Consider the following 23654-nt stretch of genomic DNA (forward strand, 5'->3'; position numbering starts at 1 on the left):
CTGCAGTTATTCATATCTCACGGTGAGCATGCGCAGACGGGCTGGCAGATGTTTGATGATGGCGCTTTCAGGGACAACTCGTAAAGTCGTAATTCAATGCCTCAGTTTAGGAAGGACTTATTTTTAAGTGCTACATCAAGAGGGACCTATTTTCCAAACGTAGTGTAAAGGTTGCTGGCGTGCAACACATTTTGCAACAAATTATACAGTGATGAAATGTAACTAAGTAGCCTTCATTTACTCAAGTACTGAACACCTTTGATAGAGCATAGTAGCATGTATTACCTTTTTCTACTGCTTTATAATTCCATTCTACTGCATTGTGGAGGCAAAAATTGTGCCTTTTACTTAACTACATTTATTTGATATTTTGGTCAGTTACTCAGAAGACTGCATGCTTCAACAGAGACCATACATTTTTAAATTAATTTATATTTATGGGCAATATTATTTAGAAAATAAAAATAAATGCTGAATATTAGTTCTGATAATTGGCCAAGCTGATAATCGACCAACCTCTAGTATACAGTATATGGGCTACGTTTAAATGCCAGAAATGTATTGCCAGAACATTACTTTTGATACTTAATCAAGTAAATTCAGTGTCAGATACTTTCAGTTGAAACTTTCACCTGTACCAAAGTAGTATTTAGCAATCTGCAATTTGCACAAATATGATTTTTGGGTACTTGTCACAATTCTGAAAAAATATATATGCACAAAAACTCAAAGCTCACACAAATATTCAAAAGTAATCAAAACAAACAGTATCCCACATGGAATAAAATCAATCATATTTACTGCCAATTAGTAACATATTCATGTACAATTGTACCTGCCAGTGATGGTTCCATTCTCATAAAAGAGTAAAAGAGCGCAGTTAAAGTTCCTTCTGAAAGACAAAATAAACTATTTTCATTCAGTCTGAGGATATCACATTCAAAGCAAGTGTTTGTATTTGCGTATTGGGCTCTGGACTCAAACAGTGCATTATAGGCAGTTATGGCCCATAGTCTCATAATCCACCAGTGTTTAACCATCACAGAAATGACCATGGACACCTGACACTTTTTTTAGTGCATTTAAAGGATTGGTTCAGAACATCTTGGTTGCTAATACGCCTGCCACGTAGCAACAAGATCACTGGGTCAATTTTAGCTCGGGGCCTTTGTTGCCTGTCGTACTGCTTTGTCTCTCTCCACATTTCCTGTTTGCCTCTTCCCTATCATACTGTCCAATAAAGGTGAAAATACCCTAAAAATGTTGTGAAAGGATAGGTTAATCATTCTTCAAGTATGTCTTAAAGCTATTGTCATGTGCAATGGCTGTGTCCTTGCCGCAGCACCCTAGGTTTCTGTCCAACCTGTGGCCCTTTGCTGCATGTCTTCTGACCTCTCTTTCTCTCTCATCCCAATTTCCTCTCAATCTACAGCAGTTCTATCCAACAAAGCCATGAAAAAGACTAAAATAATAATAATAATAATAATAATAATAATAATAATAATAATAATAATAAATCTGTTACCATTTCAGTAACTTGATATTCTTCAAAGCCACACTTATCAAAAAATGGGTTAATGATAATGTGATTCACAGGTACACGCACAAGTATCAACCAAATAGTAAAAGTTGTATTTGCCAGCAATCGATACAAAAGTGAAAATAATGCTGAAACTCGTGTAAAAAAGATACCACTGATTTTTTGTCATAAACATTTTATAGGTAAGATAATTGGAAGCACAAACCATAGTACCACAAGACAACAATCATTTTTTGGTCATACAAGCATAGAAATACTGAAATATTAACTTTAAATCAGACATGAAAAGTGAGCGCAGAGTGACTTACAGTAAATCCTGTTTTAGGAAACTTAATGCTGGTACAGTGTAGGATCAATGACATTTTAAAATGTGTCATCTCCCTCCATTCTCACAGTATGTTAAGAAAAAAAAGCAATAAGTCCCTCCATTTCAGAACATATTTAAAATTTTAGTGTATAAAAATGTATGAAAATTTAAAAGAAATTAGCAACAGAAAAACAGCTAAAGACACCATAAAACTTCACAGAATTGTGTCCAAACCACAACCAGTATTTATTCCACTGAGGCAATGTGATTGTGATTTTGGGCTATATAAATTAAATTGATTTGATTTGATTTGTTCCTCAAAAAGTGTAACATGGTGCAGCAACTCAGATGTGAGGTACTGCAAATCAGTTTATTTCAAGAGAGAAAGCACACAAATAGACACAGAATTTAACACGAGAACAGACGGATTGTTGAGCTTTGACATTTTGCAGAAGACATGATACAGAACTCAGAATCACAAAATAAATAAATACATTATCAGAATTACATTGGGTCCTTTTCACTGCTACACTGCTGGTTGTTGTGTCGTCCCCAAAGTTAGATTAAAGCTGTACGAATCAGGGGAATCATTGAGAAGTTCATCTAGATAAAATAAGCAATTCATTTTTTGTGGAGATGATGTAAAGAGCAGGTGAAATGATATCATTGTTTTAAGGCATACATCTAACGCCATACTTAAGTGTACTGCTTTCCACGCTTTTCTATCCATGTTTGTGAATTTGTACCCAACCATACTTAAAATATTCATCTCAAATGTTACCATGTTACATTCTCTGCAAGTAAATTAAAACAGATGTAACTTTGCTTCTTTATTGTGTAAGACGCATATTACATGCCAAAACACATCTCTGTAATTTAAAGGAAAATCCTGACATTTAGGGAAATACGATTTTTTTGCGTCTTGCTGAAAGTTAGATGAGAAGACTGCTGTGAAGCTACAACTAGCAGCAGATTACTTTAGCTTAGCTTAGATTCAGGAATAATGGAGGAAACAGCTAGTTGGCTAGCTAGTCCGGCACATAACCATAAAATCACGATGTGTCATCTTCACACTGTTGTAAATAAAAGAAAGTTAGCCAGCATTAGAGGTGCTAGTAGGGGGATTTTTTCAGGCTTTTAGGCTAAACTCTGCTAACCAATTGCTGGTGATAGCTTCATATTTACTGAACAAACAGGTAAGTTGTATCAATATTCTCACCTAACTCTCAGCAAGAAAGCAAATAATCATATGTTGCAAAATGCAGAACTGTGTTAAAGGCACAATGTGTAATTTCTGCCACTAGGGGTCTCTCAATCAAAACAAAACTTAAGATGTTTGATGACTGTTGTGTGGGGGTGGGTCAGGCAGAGCCAGGAGCAGAGCCACTGTTTAGCAGCTTCGAGCCAGCCCTTTGGAGGAATAAACACCCTGAATCACATCAGTTTCTGCTCTGATCTGCAGAAGTTTACTGATGATGTGTGTCGTTGCTTGCTAGCCTATGGCTAATGCACAGTAATCTGTTTTTTTGGGGGGTCGAATAAACACTCACGCAAGTAAGGCGACTGAACACAAATGATCCCACAGTAAAACTTGGCGAGTAATGTGGGGATACAACAATTCACTTCACTGACCTTCTCAGAAATCCCTGCTTTTGTTTTGGGGACACAACTTATGTTTTTATAAAGTTAAGGCACAGTCCTCAGAGTCTGTTTGTCTTTAAAGGTGAAGCCACACCTCCTTTGGTATCACTTTCACTTGAGCGGAAGATTGTCCAATTTAATCCATTACAAATATTCTGGCCAGTGTTTGTCATTCTACACTAGTGAGTCTCAGACTGCTCATCTGCCACAGAGAGAAGTGACCATCTGTGGCTCTACACGGCGGAGAGGTCGATACGATTAGCCGAGTTGGTGCTTTTGTCCCATGTGTTCATCTTGGTGGGAGTCACGCCCTCCTTGTTTCCATTCATCTAGAGGATAGGAAGGAGAATGTTAGACTCAGGCAGATAAGAGCTGTGAAGGTCATTTTTGTTAAAGCAAGCACTCACAATATCAGAGTTGAATGGCTTCACATTGATGTTTCGGATGGAGCTGCTGGTCAAAGACCACACCTTGGTTTTGTGTTTGAAAGCAGCTCTGACCTGTAGAAAAAAGTAAACCCATAACAGACAATGATGTCAGGATTTATCAACATAAATCAGGAAAATCGCTTCCAAGCAAATCAAGACATTAATTATGTGTGACATATTTTGCACCATACCTCAGAGTTGAGAAGACAGTGAAACAAGAAGACAAAGAACCCCTGACAACAAAGAAAAAATGTCAACTTTAGGAGATTTTTCACAAATGGCTGTGAGCATTTTAGAAAAGTAAAGATCCTGTACAGGAGAACTTACTTGTAATGAGTTGAATACAGCAAAAATATAAAGGAACGGCAGAGAGTGTGTGTTGACAGCAAGAACGCCAAAGATCCAGGAAATGCCGAGTATAGGCAGGAGCACAGCCACTGCCTTTGCAGTCAGCCTTGAAACAAAACAAGAGACAATCATGTTTATATTATAAGCTTTAATAAGCGCGGGACATTTAATAATTAAAAGTGCACTGATCTGATCACGAAAGCGAATAAACTCACTTGACTGCATTGGCGTCTCCATGAACCTTGTAACTTTCTCCACTGATTCGCGATATGATCCTGGTCACAGATATCAGAATGCCAATGTTCACCTGGTAATCAGAAAGAAGGGTAACTAGATTGAACACAGTGAAACTTTCCTCCTCGAATAGAATACAAGTTTACAATAAATACAGATTGAAGGACGAGTTCACCTATAAATGAAAATTCAGTCATTATCTCTCCTCCCCAGTCCACTGAAAAGGGGGTGAAGTTTCATAGTCCACATAACATTTCTGGAGCTTCACAGCAAACCAGCGTTGCATGTGGTGAAGTGTGTGCACCCACTTCAGATAGGGTGCATTCTAACGCTTTAAGCTTACTGTAGCAGCTACAGTGAAGATTTTGGCTAAAAAAACTGTTGTAACTAACGTCTTTCCAAGCCAATTTGGGCCGTCTAGGCTCCCAGAGACCTGGATTATGCCCGACGAGCCATATTTTTCAGTTGTTTTCTTACATTTTAAAACAGGTCCCCAGCTACTTCCGTTGTTTAGGAGAATGCTGCAACTCTGTTGTGTTGAAATGTTTTGTGGATTACGAAACTTCACCCGATTTTCAATCGGCACAGGAGTGAGTAGATAATGACTGAATTTTCATTTTTGGGAGATCTTTTCCTTTAAATTGTAGATCAAATGACGCAACAAAATGGGAACTGTAAAGCATTTCTCACCACAATGACAAACAGAGCTGGTGCCACAAATGCCCAAATGGCTCCGTTTTTCAGTGACAGCCAACAGCTGGGAAAGCAAAGACAGGGGCAAGAGTCAAAAAACAATAATCACACTGTGTTCCCTTCCAAATAAAATTCCATGATGCTGTAATGTAAATATGGAATGACATATGTGGTGATTGTTAACCTAAAAGCTTTTAAATAACAATGAACACAGTTAATAGTTCCAATTTCTTCCACAGGTGATGTCATTCTTATGCAATGTCACCAAGCTTTGATGGAATTAAATTAATTCCATGTGTCATACTTACTTGTCCACTTCACCATAACTGTCCAGAGCTGATGTCATGGACACCACACATATCACCAATGGAGAGCCTGACAATAAACAAAGAAAAAAACAAACAAAAGGCACATGTTACACATTCACTAAAAATGTCACACTGTCTCATGACGGGATTAACATCTTATGGGGCTCTGCGGTAACAATCTGATCTCTTTGCACTGTGCCTGTACCCTGTTGTGTTTATGTACCAGTAAAGTGCAGTGACTGCATAACATATGCAGCCTGATTATATTTGCTGTATTGATCCATTTGTGGTAATTACAGTACTTATTTATGGGTATGCGCCACGTCACTTTGTTCTACTGGCCTTGTGGTTAAAACGCATACTATATAATGTGACTGACCTGGCTGATTCAGGCCAAGGAGCTTTGCTGCATGACATCATTTCCTACCAACTCTCCACACTAAAATAAATGCAGCAAATGCCAGAGAAAAGTACTGAGTAACATAAACAAAAGATGCAATCATTACTAGATTCACAGGGCCGATATACAGTACATGTCAGGAACAAGTGAAAACCTAAAGTGACGTCATCAATTGATTTATGGACGTTTTCAAGCTCAGTGTTTAGCATTACGGCTGCCGGCATTTTGGTTTTTTGGAGCCAGAAGTGACCATATTCGAACGAGGGAGTGGAGCTGGGGAGCATACACATTGCTATGCCTCTATCCTGATTGACAGTCACCGTGTCAGCAATGAAGCATACCCTGTTTTATCGTCTCTTTTACTCTAAATGTGACAATAATTTACAAAATGAACATCCTGCTGTATTGAAGAAGTCTTGAAATTAATGATTTAGACTATAAACTCATCAGGAAACTGTTTACTGAGGTAGTAAATCCAGTGAGAAGTAGGGTCATTTTCTCATAAGCCTTACATACAATCAGACTTCCTTTAGAGTCGCCCCCTGCAGGCCACAATAGAGACTGCAGGCTTGAGGCACTTCCACTTCAGACCAGGTAGCTCTGTTCATATTTTATACAGCCGATGGTCAGGGCCTCAAGATTAGGGCCTCTGTGGACAAAAGGGGTATGAGTAACACCGCCTCCTGTCATAATAATGTCGATCTGGCTAGCGTATGCATTTGTTTTGAAACCAAGTGAAAGAAAGACACAACTTATTTTTATTACTATTTTTCTTACAGTACATCTGTTTGCAGGATGAATGATGACGAAGTAATGTATCTCTTTTTTTGGCTATTAATTAGTAACCGTAATATGACAATAGTCAAACAACATAAGCTTTGTATTAGTGCTGTACCACCAGACTACAGAGCACTTTCCCCAGTGTGTGAGACTTTCCCGTGATAACGAGTTAATTTCATTTGTTTTCTCCAGATCTCGAGTTATTATCTCGAAATAACAACTGCAGTTTTCCCGAGATAACGGGATAATTTTCTCGAGATCTTGAGATAACGAAACGATAGTGTAGTATATTAAATCATTGCAGGAAACATCATTCAGTGTAGCAATGTCAGAGGAGCAGGAGCATATCGATCACCACGTCACTTATGTTTTCAATCAAGGCCTGACACAGGCTGAAATAGCATTATGCCTTGCTATTACAGATAATATACACATTAGTGTGCATAATCTAAAAAGACGGTTAGCAAGGCTTCAGCTATATCGGCGGCGCAATCTAAGTGAGCCTGATGTCGTCATTAACTACATAGCTGACCAGCTATGTAGTTATTATGTCGTTATCTCGGGAAAACAAAGTTTCGTTATCTCGAGATCTCTAGAAAATTATCTCGTTATCTCGGGAAAATGGCAGTTGTTATTTCGAGATAATAACTCGAGATCTCGAGAAAACAAATGAAATTAACTCGTTATCACAGGAAAATGGAGGAAATAAAATGTAATTATCCGCAATTATCTGACTCAGATAAGTCAGAATCAGTGACAGGCATTAGGAATAACTATAGGACATCAGTATTAAATTGAGACTGTTTTGCAGTGTGTCCTTGTAGCATGTTTAAGTATTTTAAATCCTGCCTTCATTGCATCAATGTTTGCTTGCTATCAGTCTTCTTCTTCCCTGCTTTTGTCAGCACATTGCTATATTTTTTGGTGCATTATCGCCACCAACTGTCACTAAGCACTATTGCGTAAAAACCAGGCAGGAATGTGTATTGCATCGCCTTTTTGCTTGTATCTGTGTATGTCATCATGTGAATGAAATGGGAACCCACTCTTTAAGAACACTGCTCTATAGTTCTACCTGTGGTCACAAACTCAACAGGGAACCTTTAATCAAAATACCACAAATAAAAGTTGACACACACAAAATCTGCGCCCCTGTGGAACTGATCACATAGATGACAGGGTTACTAATGCAGCCTTGTCGCTGACAACATTCACACAAGTTACCAACACTCATTTTCTTAAGTCGTAATAGGATTGGAATCAGCCCTAGTACACCGTCAGTCTTTTACCAAGGCCACAGACACATGACAGCTTTGGGCCAAACAGTGATTAAAACATAATTCATACAGTATTTTAACCTCCACAGTGTTGTCCAAAAGTGTGCCTCAGTTAATTATAGCAAACAGTCCTGTGGCCCTCTTAAACACGTGACACTTTTTTCCATCCTCCCATTGTAGCACCTGTCTTTGCACACACTTTTAAACCCAGTGGTGGTTTTATTCATCTACCGTGCTGCTAATTGCTAATTTCTCTGGGAATAACTTAGATGCCAAAGCTCAAGCATAACTACAACTACACTACAGGTGAACTTTAACTTTAAAGGAGGAAATGAAAGATAAAGTAGTAAACAGCCTTTATCACAGCTAATAGCAGCAGTACTTCATTATAAAAATGTTTTACTTTTTATGTATAACTGTCAGACAAGTCTCCAGCACATAATTTGCAGTTGGCCCCACAAAATGAAAAATTACTCTGGCGAGAAGAGAGGAAGTAATAAAAAAAAGGATCATTTTTCCACTAATGGGTTCAGCATGTGAAGGAGAGATTATGCATTCCTCACAGCAGTCAAAGACAGTATAATGTATGTCCCAGATTCTTTTTATCTGTCCATCAAACTCTGGTTCACTGAGAGCAGGAGAGATCATTGTTATACTGGAATGTAACTCAAAGCATATTTATTTAACAGGGTCATTGTTATTTACAATATTTGGCCAGAAGATGAGGTAAAAAGTTACAAATATCAACCATGTTAACAACATTGTGTTGGTATGAGGTGGAGGCAGGGTACTGGGTGAAATTGAGGACAAGCTTTTTTCCATCTAAATTTAGTAATGAGAGACTGCAGAGCAGACCTACCCCAGCCAATGCCATAGTAGTAGAAGTGTTTGCTGCCCTCTGAGCCAAACACCTTCACCACCATACTGTAGAGGTGGAGGCCCTCCACCAGCATCCAGGCGAAGGCGCTCAGAAAGAAGAAGTGAAGCAGGACGGCCATGACCTTACAAGGCAGCTGGGACGGGGAAAAAAAATCAGACTTTTTTATTATCTTCACCATCATAATAATTGTTACTGGGCAATATGGCCATAAAATAATGTTACAATATTATAGACTAACTCCGGATACACTATATACAGTATATATCGATATTTTGAAATCGCTTCAAAAGTACTTCATAAATGCTCACACTGGGCAACAAAATCAAATATCACATTATTGATCAAATACCTTGATATTGGTATTGCAACAATATTGTAAGGATGACTATTGGTACTTTTATTGATAAATAATTATCTATAATTGGGATATAATAACTAAGTGGGTAAAGGTAGTATAAGAACAAGTAGAACAGTCTGGTAAGTTCAGAAAATGACATGACGTTGCTGTAATGCAGCCTATAAAACTGACTAGTTGCTTTTGGTTGTCCCCAGATCAAGGTTGAAACACAGAGGAGATTGCGCCTTTGCAGTTGCAGCCCCCAAACTCTGGAACGAGTTGCTTCTACATGTTAAGCTGGCCTCTTCACTGCCTGTTTTTAAATCCCGTCTCAAAACACATTTTTTTGAGGGGTGCCTTTCTTGTTCCTATGTTTTTTGTGTTGTTTTTTGCTCTTTCTGACTGTTCAGCACTTTGGCCAACTGTTGTTGTTTTGATTGTGCTATATAAATACATTTGGATTGGATTTGGAAAACCAGGGAAGACAACACTTGTGCCATATGACAAAATAACGACATCCAAAATGTAAGACCATATAAAGTCTCATATTATGACAATGTCAACCCGTATAATCATCAATATAATCTATACTGTGTACCCACCGTGCCCGGGTCGAAGCGAGCGCTGATGAGCAGTAAGATCTCAGCCACCAGGATGGCAAAGGAGAGGTTAGCGTGGATGTGGTAGCGTTGGTTACGGATGGTGCTCACTGAGCTGCAGACAACATCATATATCATCAATGCTTTATAGTACTTTAATCACAAGAGCGTGTAGCATTTAAAACATAAAAGGATTTGAATATTTGCATTTAATTTGTGATCATGTAGACTTTATAGAATGTACGTAGTTACATGGAATGTAACAAAGTACATTTACTTAAGTACTGTACTTAAGTAAAATTTTTGAGTACTTGTACTTTACTTGGGTTTTTCTATTTTCTGCTACTATATACTTCCACTCCACTACATTATGGAGTCAAATATTGTGCTTTTACATTTATTTGATAATTTCAGTTTCTAGTTACTTTGCATATTTGCAGATTTAATAAATGTAAACAAATGTACAAATATTTTCATCCTTCACATACAGATATGACCAAGAAGCTAATTGCACAGAATAACTGCCCTCATAATTGTAATATACTAAAAAAGTATAAAAAAAGTCATTAATATTATATTAACATAATTGCACATGAACGATGGATTGAACAGGATACAAACAGGAATTGCACAGGTTAGTTGTGCAGTGTAAATAAAAAGGTTACTATTCAGGCAGATATATATAACATGATTAAAATATGATATGTAAATATATAATAATATATATGGTGAGAACAATTACAGTGCAAATATGAATGTGCAATGTGTATGTCATGTAATAAATGTTAAAATTGACTGATGAAGAGTGTGAAATGTTAACAATGTTCTATCAAAGGTTGTTAATGTGATGAACTGATAATACTCACGATAGAACAGCAAAAGTGACCAGAGTGATGGCGAGACAGAAGATGGAAATTGAGCAGCCAACATAACCAATGGTTGACAGTGCCACCCTGTGGCCAGTAGTGAGCTGTGCAGAGAGACACAACATTATCAACAATGGACAAGACCACATGTAATAACATTATTACTTAGCCTACATGGTGGGTCGGTACATTGTACCACATTCAGACTGTATCAGACACTCAGACAGCTATAGTGTATGATGATGAACACAATACTGACTCTCATAGTTCTACTCTTAAAGTATGGGCATATTGTCATCAGAAATCAGAAATACTTTATTGATCCCTGAGTGGGAAATTGGATACACTACAGTAGCTCCTTCTAAAATAGAAATGTCAGAGTAGAGCAAGATTATAAGAACAGATAAATAGAGAAAAGATAAGTTAAGATAAGAGTAAGAATATAAAAATATAAAATAACTGAAAATATGTGCATTAAAACTAGGATATGCAACAACTATATACACATAGAAAAATAAATACTATTAGAAATAGAGATGTTAGATATATACCTGGTACTACACTATAACTACAATGTAGATAATATTGAGTTATACTGCAATAGGTAATCATTTACAGTGCTACAGCAACAGTATTTTGCATATGATATTGCACAGAATATAACAATAATAATAATAATATATTTAATAATTTCTGTGTGTTGTTTTAATTGTGACAAAACACTTTCGGTTACTTTGTTGTATGAAGTGCTATACAAATAAAGTTTGTTTGATTGATTGATTGATTGATTGACTGATTTCAAGAAATCTCACCAAGCTAATTTTCACTTGTTGTGGCAGATTTGTTTTACTTATCAAAGGCAAAAACATCTTGTATTAATTCTTTCTCTACTTATTTTGAAGCTACATTGTTTTCTGTGTGTACTTTTTACATTTTTTTTAATTTAACTGTTTTTTAGGTTGCATGGAGTCACTGTAAAAGTACAGTCAATTACCTGTTTTTTATGATTTTGGGATAAATGTATATATTGTCTAAAAAGCGATAATTGTGTTTCTCCATATCCACATGGCGTACAGCCATGATGTTGTTTTGGAGTTCAGGCTATTTTGAGGGTTTGGGTTTAATTCTCCATTAACAGTCTTCACATGTGCCTTGTCATTACGAGGGCAGAGGAGTCTGAGCCTCCCAGAAAAAGGGATCAGTGGGATGTTCCCTCGCAGCTGAGGGATGAGGCAGCCCACTAATTAGAGACTGGCGAAGGGAAAGTATAGCATCAAATAGACTTCTGCTCCTTAAATACAGCGCTGGCCCACTTAGCTCGTCTTTTTTATTTAAAGAAGCCATCGTGGATGCTGACCAGTCAATGCAATGGCATATATTCTTTGGAATTCAAATTGAGCTTCATGAGGAAAATGTACATGTAAAATAGCATGCGGGAAAGTGTTCAGAGAAGGGAATGGGTGAGATGTTTCAGAGGGACAGTTGAAGGAATGGTTTCAAGTGCAGACTGTGGTCCTTAAAGGAATGGACCACTGACCTGTGCAGTGACCCAAAAAGAACCACACTTAATCATAGTTGTCTAAAGTGCTTCAGTATAAAACCACCAGTGAAACCGACATTGTGACTGTGTGGGTCTGCTTACAGTTGACCTAAGGGGTGGAACGATAAACTGTCCAGAGGCTGCAGCGGGGGCTTCTGGTTGATGGGTTACTGTGTGGTAAACCACTGTTTCCTGTCCAATAATGTTCCTGAAAATCTTATTAAAAAATCTTTCTTATTTTGTGACAAAGACACAGAGGGAGGGACACACTTTTGAATACCGCTGGTGATAAACCTTCTTCTAAAAAGGAGTGGGAGGTTTACTGTTCTTAAAAAATGACCTAGTAACAGAAAAGCACAGAGGTGGAAATCATCAACAGGCATTTTTCACAGAAGATATTTTAACTTGTCATAGCTACAGCCAAAGATAGCTACAACAACGAGTACTGAGAGCCGAAGTCCCGCCCATCTGCTGGAAACCAATGGGACCTTATTTCAGACCTTGTGTAGTCTTTACCATTACATATTTTCACAGTCTTTATTAGTTTTATGAAAAACTACGACTTTCCTGACTTGGCTGCTTTAAACAGTTGCCAAAACATACCTTTAAGGGCACCACTTGCATAAGTATGGCGAAGTTGGTGAGATGGTTGCACAAACACACGGAGTACGTCATGTTCCCATCTGAGCGTACACAACCTTCATTGGACCATATTCCCTCATTTGAACTGAAAAAGATGACAACTATTATTATTTACAGAGACAGTCAAGAGGTATATTAATATAAAGATTAAAAAAACACACAAAAATTAGACTGCTGGCAGGGATGACTCAACATGATCCATCGTGGGAGGCACACAGAGAGATTTCTTAGCTAAATGTACCAGGGCAATCTGACAGGGCAATCCAATAATTTACTTTAGCCTCAAGGCAGAGGGGAGTAAGGAAAGGAAGCCTTTGAATCCAACTAAAACACACTCCCTTTAGAAATGATTTATACTTTCTAAATTGTGTTTTGGCTCCATTTATCAGATCACCGGGGCTGTTGCTCAAGAGACATAAAACCGAAACAGCAACTCATGCAACACTGGATGTTTTTGATTTGAATGAGAAAAAGGAAACGCACCTTTTCCAAATCATTGGTAATTTCTTATGATTTAAAACCTTTAAGACTTGAGCAAAAGAACATGCAACAATCAAGATAAAATCTCTTTGGCTCTGCATCTGAATGAATAATGAGGACATGCCGCATCTGATTCACAAACACAAACCCACCTGTAGTCCAAGAAGGCACAGTAGAGGAAGACTTTGTTGCTTTGATTTAGAACTTGCTCCTGCTGTTCTTTAGTCTGAAATAGAAAAGTGACATAAACCTGAGATCTTAAATTGTGAGAGAAAAGAATGCTCAGTTCAGTTCATTTCATTTCATTTTCTTGACTGCTTTATCCGTGAGGGTCGCGGGAATGTTGCCGCTTTATCCCCCCTTTTGGGGGGTTGCGGGGCTTACTGGGGCCAAATCCAGTGTTCATATGGGCGGAGGCCAGGGTATATCCCTGGACGAGTCGCCAGCTCATCGCAGGGCCCTCTGACGGCAGAGGCTGCCACACAAGGTGCCAACTGCGTGTCAGGAGCAATTTCGGGGTTCAGTATCTTGCTCAAGGATAATTTGGCATGTGGCTCGGTTCTGCCCAGGGGAGCCGGGGTTCGAACCAGTGACCTTCTGGTCGCTGGTCACCTGCTCTACCCACTGAGCCACAGCCGCCCAGAATGTGATGTAGAAAAACATTTGCATTGGGATTGTACTGGCACATTAAATTGCAAGCTTTGTTCTCAGAGAAAATTGTTTGGGATATTTGCTTTAATCAAGATGATGGCATGAATTATTTTAGACACATATTAGCAGCGTTCTTTCCTCAATACTCTTTTGCTTTATTTCCATCCATATGCTCAAGAAAAGCATCACGTCTTGATATATTAGATATTTTAAAGGAACAGCATAGCAAAATATTGTCATTATCTACTCACATGCATGGAGTATGTGATGTGTATGTATGGAGCCATTTTATGATTTTTTTCAGTCACTGGCTACTTCAATTGTTAAGAATAATGGTGCACTGCTGTTTTGCTGTGGTTTTGTGGATTACGAAACTTCGACCAACTTCCCATTTTGGGTGTGAGAAGATGATGACAACATTTTTGGGTGAACTGTTCCCTTAAGACTAAAAAACAGTTTTGTATTTAGAGAGGAGCAAACCACTGTATTCCTTTTGCTTCTGATACAAAAGGGTGTTTAAATGTCTAGAAAGAAGACTTGAGCTAAAGTGCTGTGAGATCATACTAGAGGACAGACAAGACGTAGAGCGACACTCAGCAAAGGTGATTATTACACTGAGAGAAAATCCCTACTGTCTTCAAGGATCTTATTTGATTATAACTCACTTTTTCCATGTCATTCCTTCATATGAGATCTGGACTCCCAAGAGACAGTGAGCTAATGGCTACGGAGCAAGAATGCAGTAATTGGGGCTTGGCCCTAGTTTCAGGTCAGTCCACTACCCTCCTCAATCTGTCATCCGAAGAAAACAACACTTCCATTGGCTGCTTGGGTGTATACTAAGAGACTGCACACCTCTTCTCCTTCCCCGAGCCTCCACTCTTAGACTGAATAAGTGTATGATTAGATGGACTGCGTCTGCACTGTTTCCTTCTGGAAAAAGTGAGAGTGAGAGTGAAACTGACAGTCAGGCTGTCTGTTTCCTGGCCCATAGGCTCTGTGATTCATATTACAAAGCACAATACGACTTCATTCAATTCAGACTTCATTGTGTAACTAAATCGTTGCTCTCATTCTGTCTGTTTCACACATGCAGCTCTTTAGTCATCATGTATTGTGACCCTGGAGATGAATGCAATGGATAGATATTCATGTTGCCCATTAGAGCAGGCAGCACATCGGCTCCAAGAACCACGAGAGCGCTGTAAATGCATCCCGTCATCACGAGCCTGCCGCCAGCTTTGAGGAGCTGCAAGTAACCCTGTGGGTGAGTTTACTGCTCCTTTGTGGGCTAATAACTCACATTTCTTGTTGGGTGTAAATGAAAGCAGATGGAAGAGAGACAAACTGTAATTGGCACACTGTAAGGCTTGCTTTACAGTGTCATATTTGTTCCCTACAATCGCTGAGCCTTTAATGTTCCTGTGTAACGAAGGAGGACTAATTATCTACATTAAGCATGAAATGTAAAGTCTGGCTCACGGGAAACGAGCCACCGTTATTGTACCATAATATGCATCAGACACAAGCTAAAATACATCAACAAACTGGCTGGCCACATTGGCTGCTTGTGTCATGTGTGGCGGCTGCGTTGCTGAGCTGCTGCGGATCACTTGCATTTGTGACTCCACATAGGCAGCGTTGCTCCTGCAGCGCAGCTCCTGCCTGCTCTTATCTGTTTACATGGTTTTGATGATTATCAATAAATATGAAAACGTGATTTTCCTTAACCCCCATTGAAAGAGCCAGTAAGTGGGAGGGGGAATGAGAGGGAGGGAGGGAGAGAACAAAAAGGGAGTGCACAGGGATGAAACTGCCCTTCACCTGTTGTGTGTACTCTCTTAATGTCTGTGACATATTCTTCAGAGAAAGACTTTAGAACTATAGTGAAACGCTGGTATGATGTCGATATGACTGTCTACAGGTTGTTTTCAGGTCTATTTTTGCTGAGAACCGTGCACGTGTTCCACATAAAACAGGTGAGACTCTGAATGTCTAGATGACCCGCCGCTGCAGCCTCAATTGACACGCGTGTGAGAAGCACGACTCAAGCCAGCAGTGTGGCTGCTCTTACCTGTGGACGTCAAAATGAAAAGCAAGACATTCTGCCACGCACAGCTCATGCAGCCAGTGTTGCCAGCCTGTTACCATCATACATATAAGGAGAGCTGTTTGGCTGTGCTTCCTCTCTAGCAACTGTGTGTTTGTGGCAGGTCAAGCATGAGTTGAAATATTTCAGGTGAGGTGAAGGACCCTGAAAGTCACTGGTGTGAGTGTTAAAATTGCACTCAGAGATCTGGCCGAGCTTTGCGCGCACTCCGTTGTTCCCTCGGTGCCCTGAGGCCTCAGCCACCAGCCAAGACTGGAGCTGGTGCTCCAAATCTTTATTAAAGACAGAAGGCCGCCTTGGAAATCAATTTGAGCCCCGTAAAAGGAAAAGACGTAGAGAGGAAGAACAGAGTGAAGGATAGTGACAGGAGAGTGATGCAGAGTGACTGATAAAGGAGAGGAGTCAGAGAGACAGAGGCTGATAAATCATAGATAGTCAAGTTGTTTCTGTTCCTTCTATGTTTCTATGGCGCACTGGATGCAGCTCCACCTTCAGAGTTTACTCTAAACTCTTACAACAACTTAACCTTCAACGTAGTGAAACTGTCCAAAATCTTCAACCTCCAGGTTCACCAACAGCTATCAGTGTAACAATGTACAGATACTCCATTACAAGTGAAGGTCCTGCATTCAAACCCCCCCCTAATGAGAACGTTACAGATTTCCAGTCAGATTTGTATCACTATAATGTTGGTAGTTTATTCAAATGAACAATGGTAAACTTCTCTTAATTTTGCTTGCTTGGGAAACATCTGCCCACCTTGCAGTATACAATGCATTTGGGTTTTTTTGCAGGTTTTCTACCTTTTGAACAGAAGGGAATACCACAGCCATTTTTCTCTGTTTTCTCTGCTTTCTACTGCATAGACAGCCCACTTTTATGAAAGGGCATCTTTGCAGTGAAAGCATCAAAGTAAAGGTTCTGTGACTATCATGTATGACATAATGATACTTAAGTTTAATGTTGTAGCTGGTGACCAAGCTATTTTATATAAAGTTAGTACCTAGTTAGATGGTTTAATCCAATACTTCCCAACCTAGAGGTCAGGCATCCTCTAAAGGGTTACAAGATAAATCTGAGTGGTTGTAAATAATTAATGGGGGAAGACCTTTTCTCAAATCTTTGCTGTTTTGTGAAATATTAGATAACTTTACTGTCTTTGGGATTCAAACTGTTATTTTAATGTAATAATAAGTTTAGAGGTTGGAGATCACTCTTTGGTGAAACTACTAATAGCTTATAGACACCTTAAACGTGACCTCATCTAGACACTGTCCCTTTTAAGCCAAAAATGTCAGGAACTACTGGTTTCATTTTTTAATGTGGGTGAATTGTATTTTAGAAGTTTACATTTTTTTTAAATGTAAGATCTCAATGTAAATGGCAAGCTACTATATAACTATATAAGAAGGTGTTTATATGAAGTCAATGTTACAGGGTAAATGTTTCATACTTCCTCTGAGATGTAGGGAAGTAGAAAGTGGCATAAGATGGAAATACTCAGTAGAATACAAGTACATACGTAGTAAGTATTTCCAGATTTTAATTAAATGTGATACTAGCAGTGTTGTAAAAAGTACTCAAAAGTCATGCTTGAGTAAAAGTTGAGATATTGTGTTAAAATATTACTATAGTAAAATTGAAAGTCACCCATATGAATAGTACTGGAGTGAAAGTCTTAAAGTATCTAATATTGAATGTATATAAGTATCAAAAGTACAAGTAAAAGTAAGTTATACACATACTCACATGTACTGTATGTATATACTGTTCTTTGGGTCGACTGATTATTGGCCGGGTTGATTCACTAATGTCATTTTCAGCATTTTTCTGATTATCAAAATCAATGTTGATGTTTTTTTTATCTGATTGCCGATAAAATAAATTAATTTAGAAATACTTTGGCTCTGATGCAGCATGCAATCTGCAAAGTAACTTAATTTATCAAATAAATGTGGTGGAGTAAAACGCACGTAAAACGTAAAACACTTGCCTCCAAAAGGTAGAAGAATGGAAGTATAAAGTAGCAGAAAATGGAATACTCAAGTAGAGTACAAGTACCTCAAAAATGACTGTACTTTCCATCACTGGCAGCTATAATACGTGGTGAGAGTCCTGTGTTTTATTAACAAATATTTCAGTGAAAACAGCTGCAGGGGGATAAAATCACTGTAAATCATGATGCAACTATTTTGGAGGGAAAAAAATTAGCTGCCATGTCATCATCATAATATACCTGTAATACAATAGTGTTTTACCTAAAAGATATTTAATACTGTATCCTGATGACAACACACCCTTGCCTTGTCATTTACACGACCACACCAATCAGTTATTATTGGGAACAAAAGTGATCACCATCAACATGAGAAGCACTGGCTGCAGTCTGAGGTGTGCTAACCTAGAGCATGCCTCATAATTCTGCTGTTTAATGAGTGTGTTGAGCCTGCTGGGTAAAAAGATGAGGGATGAAAATAAACACTCTCATGCTTCACAAAAGCATCTAAGTCGTAGACGACAGACAGAACCCAGCAATTTGTATGAACGCAAGCTTCTCCGTCCTTTGTGGTGTCTTTCAGACCTTCCATGATTGGCGGAGTTGGAAGCCAGAGCCTTGCTGTGGTCGAGCTAGCTTCAGCAAACGTCGACAGCATGTGTGTCTGCAAATCCCAAGACGCCGAGCAACTCTGAGCCAATTTAAATCTTAGCTTTTGACAGACGGTTCTCAAGCAAGGCGCTAATAAAGAAAAGATGGACAGAGCTACACACCACCCATCATCCTTGTTGCAACAGTCAATTCGAAACAGACAGGCTAGTACTGGTAGTAATACAACCCAAAGAATTGATGCACACACACAAACACACACACACGTACTTCTGTCTGAAATAATTTAGGTAACACTTTACAATGAGGGACACAAAACTGAGTAGTTACTAGGGAACAAATGAGGAAATAACTGCCAGTTAACCATAAGGTAATGAGTAACTCCTGATCAAATTCTATAGAGTAGCTAATGATTAGTTAATGATGTGAGCTGAAGAAACAAGTGAAGAACAAATCACAGGACTTGATGAATATCTGTGAATCGATCATATTTACAACTTTCTAGTTGTAATAGTTAATAGTTTCTGATTGGCTCTGAAACAGCCCGCAAACGTCACAAAACTAGTAACAACTTATTTATTACTAATTACTTAACCATTAGTTACTGTCTGGGTGCAGGTAGTGATACTGAATACTAAGTAGTCCCTTATTACTTCATTATTATCTTTTTTGTGTCCCTCCGGGGAAAGTGATGCATCATCCTGAGTGAGGTACTCATAGAAGTCTATGAGTACCTGTCCATTAGTTGACAAGTCTCCTTTTCCTTTTTGTTCCTGATTCATTCCTGACTTGTTTCCCAATTAGCTACTCATTAACTAATGCTTAACTAGAAGTTAGTTCCTCATTAGTTTCTGATTTGTTCCTGGGTAACTACACAAGATTTTGTGTCCCTTATTGAAAGTGTAACTATAATGGATGTTTTTTTCGTGTTTCTGAGGTTTTTAATTTTATAATTTTATTTTTTTAGTGAGATAAAACAGGTAAAGGCTCATTTAAGGTCAACTTAAGATACGCATAGGGACGGAGCCTTCTGTCTGTACGATGCGTTTGTTCCGTCTGTATTTCTGCACATTTTCTGAAAGTTTACAGATATTTCTGTAATGGAGTGGTACCTCTGGAAGTCATGGGGGGCAGTGTACCAGTGTAGCCAATAGTTTAAGCGAGACATGACCACAGGTGACGTGGAAGAATTTTTTAAAATGCCATAACTTTTTGAGCATGCCAGTTGGTGAGAAGTTTTAAACATCTGTATGATGTCACTTTACCTGGGCACAGAGACAAACAGTTACTAAAGAACAGCTGGGAGGAGATTGGACAGGATTGGACGGTGGCGAAGGAAATGTGGAGGTCCGTGCAAGACCAATTTGACTCTGAGCAGTGGACTCTACTGGTTGTATTGCTTAAAATCCATGCTAATGTGAAGGAAGCTACCAGGTGAGCTACCAGCGCGCCCCATAATTGATGTTTATTGAAAGAAAACTCTCAAACTGATTAACTTGAAGCTTTGTAATCTTCAACAGTGGGGATGTTGATTATTACAGTTGCTATGATGACGGCAGCACACGTATAAGCCACAGCCAGTAGATCCTTCAATCCTCATTACATTTTTGATATAGTTTTCTATTTTTTCAACTTCATGCCCCCTTCTACTGAAGCACGATTTACCTACGATAGAGTTGCACTTACCAACATTGAAAAAAGAAGTGTGAGGTTTGGACTGAGCGCAGCAGGCCGCGAGATGATCTCCACCAGCGGCATCTGACGAGTGGAAGTCCCCAGGAAGAGAGGAAAGAAACGCATCATCAGGGCAAAGCTGATCCGGCTTGGACCAAGGGCTGTTCCTCCTCTTTTTATGGCTGATGTCCGGTCAGAGGACAGGAGAATGGATGAGGTGTGACTCATCAGAAATCAGAGAAATCACAGACTGCTGTGCGCATATCTTCACAGAGACGCGGTTAACCCTTAACATCCCGGATTAAACTATTGCACTGGATGGGCAGACCTTGTTCAGAGCCGACAGGACTCCGCTAAGAGGATTTATGTGCCTACATAAATAATGCTTGGTGCTCAAACGCAGTTCAAGTGGATGGACAGTGGATTTTTACGAATTTCTGATGCAAAGACAAAGATGTCTGTGGCATGGAATAATATGAATTTTCAAAACACAGCAGACGCTATGATTACTTACTGCTGGAGGTGTCTGCTCCGTGCAGCGGCAGGGCCAGCAGCAGAGTCACAGCATAGAGTAACAGGAGTCACATTCAGCTTTTAGCATGGAGAGAGTTAGGAGGGCTGACTGACAAGACGATGGCGGATGATTTATTCTCAAAGCGAAAAACAAAAGTGTCTGTTTGGCAAAATGTTGGATTTAAATTCAGTGATGATAGAAAACCTGATAACATTAATGGGGGAAAAGGAGTTGTTACCTCACTGATAAGTTGGAGGTGTGCAGCGCGACTAACCCCCCAGCCTGAGTAAGATCATTCCCCAACCATAAGGCCTGGATGAATTGAGAGGTGAGGGCTCTTTTCAGACCCAAAAAAGCTGCCTTTCGGTCCGATGACAAGGAAGCATACAAGCAAGACTGAAAGCTGGCATCAGCAGAGACTGGAGAGGGACTGCAACACCAACAGCACTAAAGCTGTGTAGCAGGTGATTCAAAATGTCAAAGGCTACAAAAGCAGGAGCGTCCCCATCATGTGTGAGACCAAACTGCCGGATGAGCTGAACACATTTTATGTTTGTTTCAGCAAACAATTTTGTGTTTGTCTCAACAAAGACTCAGTTGTGAAGTCTTCTCCACCTCCAGACAACCAGCCACTGTCTGTAACCACAGTGGATGTGAGACAAATCCTGCTGAGAGTGAATATACTGTAAATAAAGCTGCTCATATACTATGTACTGAAAACATGTGCTGATCAGCTAGCTGATGTCATTACTAACATTTTTAACATCTCACTCTCACAGAAGAGTTCCCTTTTGTCTCAAGACCGCCATCATCGTTCCTGTACCTAGTCTTAATAATTACTGCCCTTTGGCTCTCACCTCCATCCTGATGAAGTGCTTCAAAAAACTGGTTCTCCAGCACATCAAAGACAACATCCCTGCCAGCCTGGACCCTCACCAGTATGTTTTCAGAACCAACAGATTCACAGAGCCATTTCTACTGCCCTTCATTCAGTCATCACACACCAGGAGAATAAGAACAGCTACACCAGGATGCTGTTTGTTGACTTCAGCTCAGCATTCAACACAATCTTACCCATGAAGCTGATTGGAAAACTTAACACTCTGGGCTTCAGTACAACACTCTGCAATTGGATATTGGACTTCCTCACCAGCACACCCCAGACAGTTCGGATTGGCAATCACACCTCCTCTGCGTTAGTGCTCAACACTGGAGCCCCCCAGGGCTGTGTGCTCAGCCACCTCCTAGTCACAGGAGCTCTGATCAAGGAGCTCATTGTTGATTTTAAAAAGGAGGCAAAGACACACACCCCTGTCTACATCAGTGGAGCTGAGGTGGATCAGGTGAACAGTTATAGGTTCCTTGGAATTACCATCACTGAGAATCTATCTTGGTCATCACACATCAACACCCTGGTTAGAAAAGCACAGAAAAGTCTCTACTTCCTACAGAAACTTAGGAAGTCTAAATTCTGGAGCAAGATTTCTTTTACAGAAGAGCAATAGAAAGCATCGTGACTGGAAACATCACAAACTGGCGTGGTTCGTGCACAGCCCAGGACAGGAAGGCTCTACAGTGGGTGATTAAAACCGCCCAGAGCATCATTGATACCATCTACATGGCACCAGTGACACCGGTGAAGTGAGATGTCTACGCAGAGCCCACAGGTTACTCAAAGACATCACCCACCCCAGCTACAGTCTGTCCTGCTGCCATCTAGCAAAAGATACATAAGTATTTGCTGCCATACCACCAGACTATGGTGCAGCTTCCTTTCCAGGTTTTGAGACTCCTGAACTCATCCTCAACAACAACACTCTACACTAAAATATATATATAGCAGGACTCAAATTATTATTATTATTATTATTATTATTATTCTTATTATTATTTAAACCCTTGTTTAAAAATGAAAAATACATTTACCTTGTACCTTGTACCTTGAACAGTAGGGATTTTATGATACCAAAAACTCATGGTCCAATATCATCACAATATATGGTCCACGGTAAGATATTCATAACAATATTTCCCAAAAAAGAGAAAAAAATGACTTGAACAATGTCCTTTAATAATAAATGTGACGTGTACAGCATTTTTTATTCATATACAATTTGTTTTTACTTTTTACTTGATGTATTTCTGCCTTCCTTCTATAGTATAATAAAAGTAGCCAGCCATCACTTAAGCATGCGTAAAAAGTAGCCATTGGTATATGTACAATTGCAAAACATTACAACAGCCGGTATCCAGTAGCAATCCCTCCCTCTGATTGTACTGGGGGACGAACAGGGCATCAAGAGGGAGGTGACACAGGAGGACAGCTGAGAACAGGCCTGCAGGCGGCGCAGCAAAAGCACAGGTTTTCCCATTCACTTTAATGAAGTTTGTCCGTTTGGCTGGGGCGGTGCGTGCCACAGGGGGCTCCGGAAAAAGGGCAGCCGGCTGCGGTGAAAAAGTTAAAGCTGACTCATCTTTCGGAGAAACACAGGCCGAGATCACATTGCGTTGGCTAATCACAAAAGCTGGTGAAAAGACTTGCAGCATTTACGACTGAAACCACAGTGGATTGTAATGTAGTGTGTCATGTGTATTCACTCAGTTTGGCTTTGTACACCAGTTTAAAACACATCCATGGATGCCGACGATCACTGTTGGACCAGCATGCTTAACCTATTGTGGCAAAGGCATGACAGCAGATAAGAGGTGGAGTAAAATAGTGTTATGTTATTTAGCATGGCTAAATGCTACAGAGGGAACATTTCTCTGTGTAGTGTAATGTTTTACTTATGATCACTCT

General features: G+C 39.4%; 1 protein-coding gene across 1 annotated transcript in view; it reads right to left on the reverse strand.

The window, feature by feature from the left end:
• Positions 1-1751: 1751 nt before the first annotated feature.
• adgrd1 (adhesion G protein-coupled receptor D1) overlaps positions 1752-23654 on the reverse strand; it is a 48877-nt gene continuing 26974 nt past the window's right edge. The window contains exons 14-25 of the mRNA XM_073466362.1: positions 13453-13526; positions 12782-12905; positions 10639-10742; positions 9776-9887; positions 8816-8969; positions 5500-5566; positions 5189-5255; positions 4480-4571; positions 4244-4370; positions 4108-4149; positions 3896-3988; positions 1752-3817 (exon numbers count right to left, since the gene is read on the reverse strand). Of these exons, the coding sequence (XP_073322463.1) occupies positions 3722-3817; positions 3896-3988; positions 4108-4149; positions 4244-4370; positions 4480-4571; positions 5189-5255; positions 5500-5566; positions 8816-8969; positions 9776-9887; positions 10639-10742; positions 12782-12905; positions 13453-13526 (1152 nt within the window). The 3' untranslated portion in view covers positions 1752-3721. The remainder of the gene's footprint in view (positions 3818-3895; positions 3989-4107; positions 4150-4243; positions 4371-4479; positions 4572-5188; positions 5256-5499; positions 5567-8815; positions 8970-9775; positions 9888-10638; positions 10743-12781; positions 12906-13452; positions 13527-23654) is intronic.

The sequence above is a fragment of the Pagrus major genome, chromosome 5 (genome assembly GCF_040436345.1).
Source record: "Pagrus major chromosome 5, Pma_NU_1.0".
NCBI lineage: Eukaryota > Metazoa > Chordata > Actinopteri > Spariformes > Sparidae > Pagrus > Pagrus major.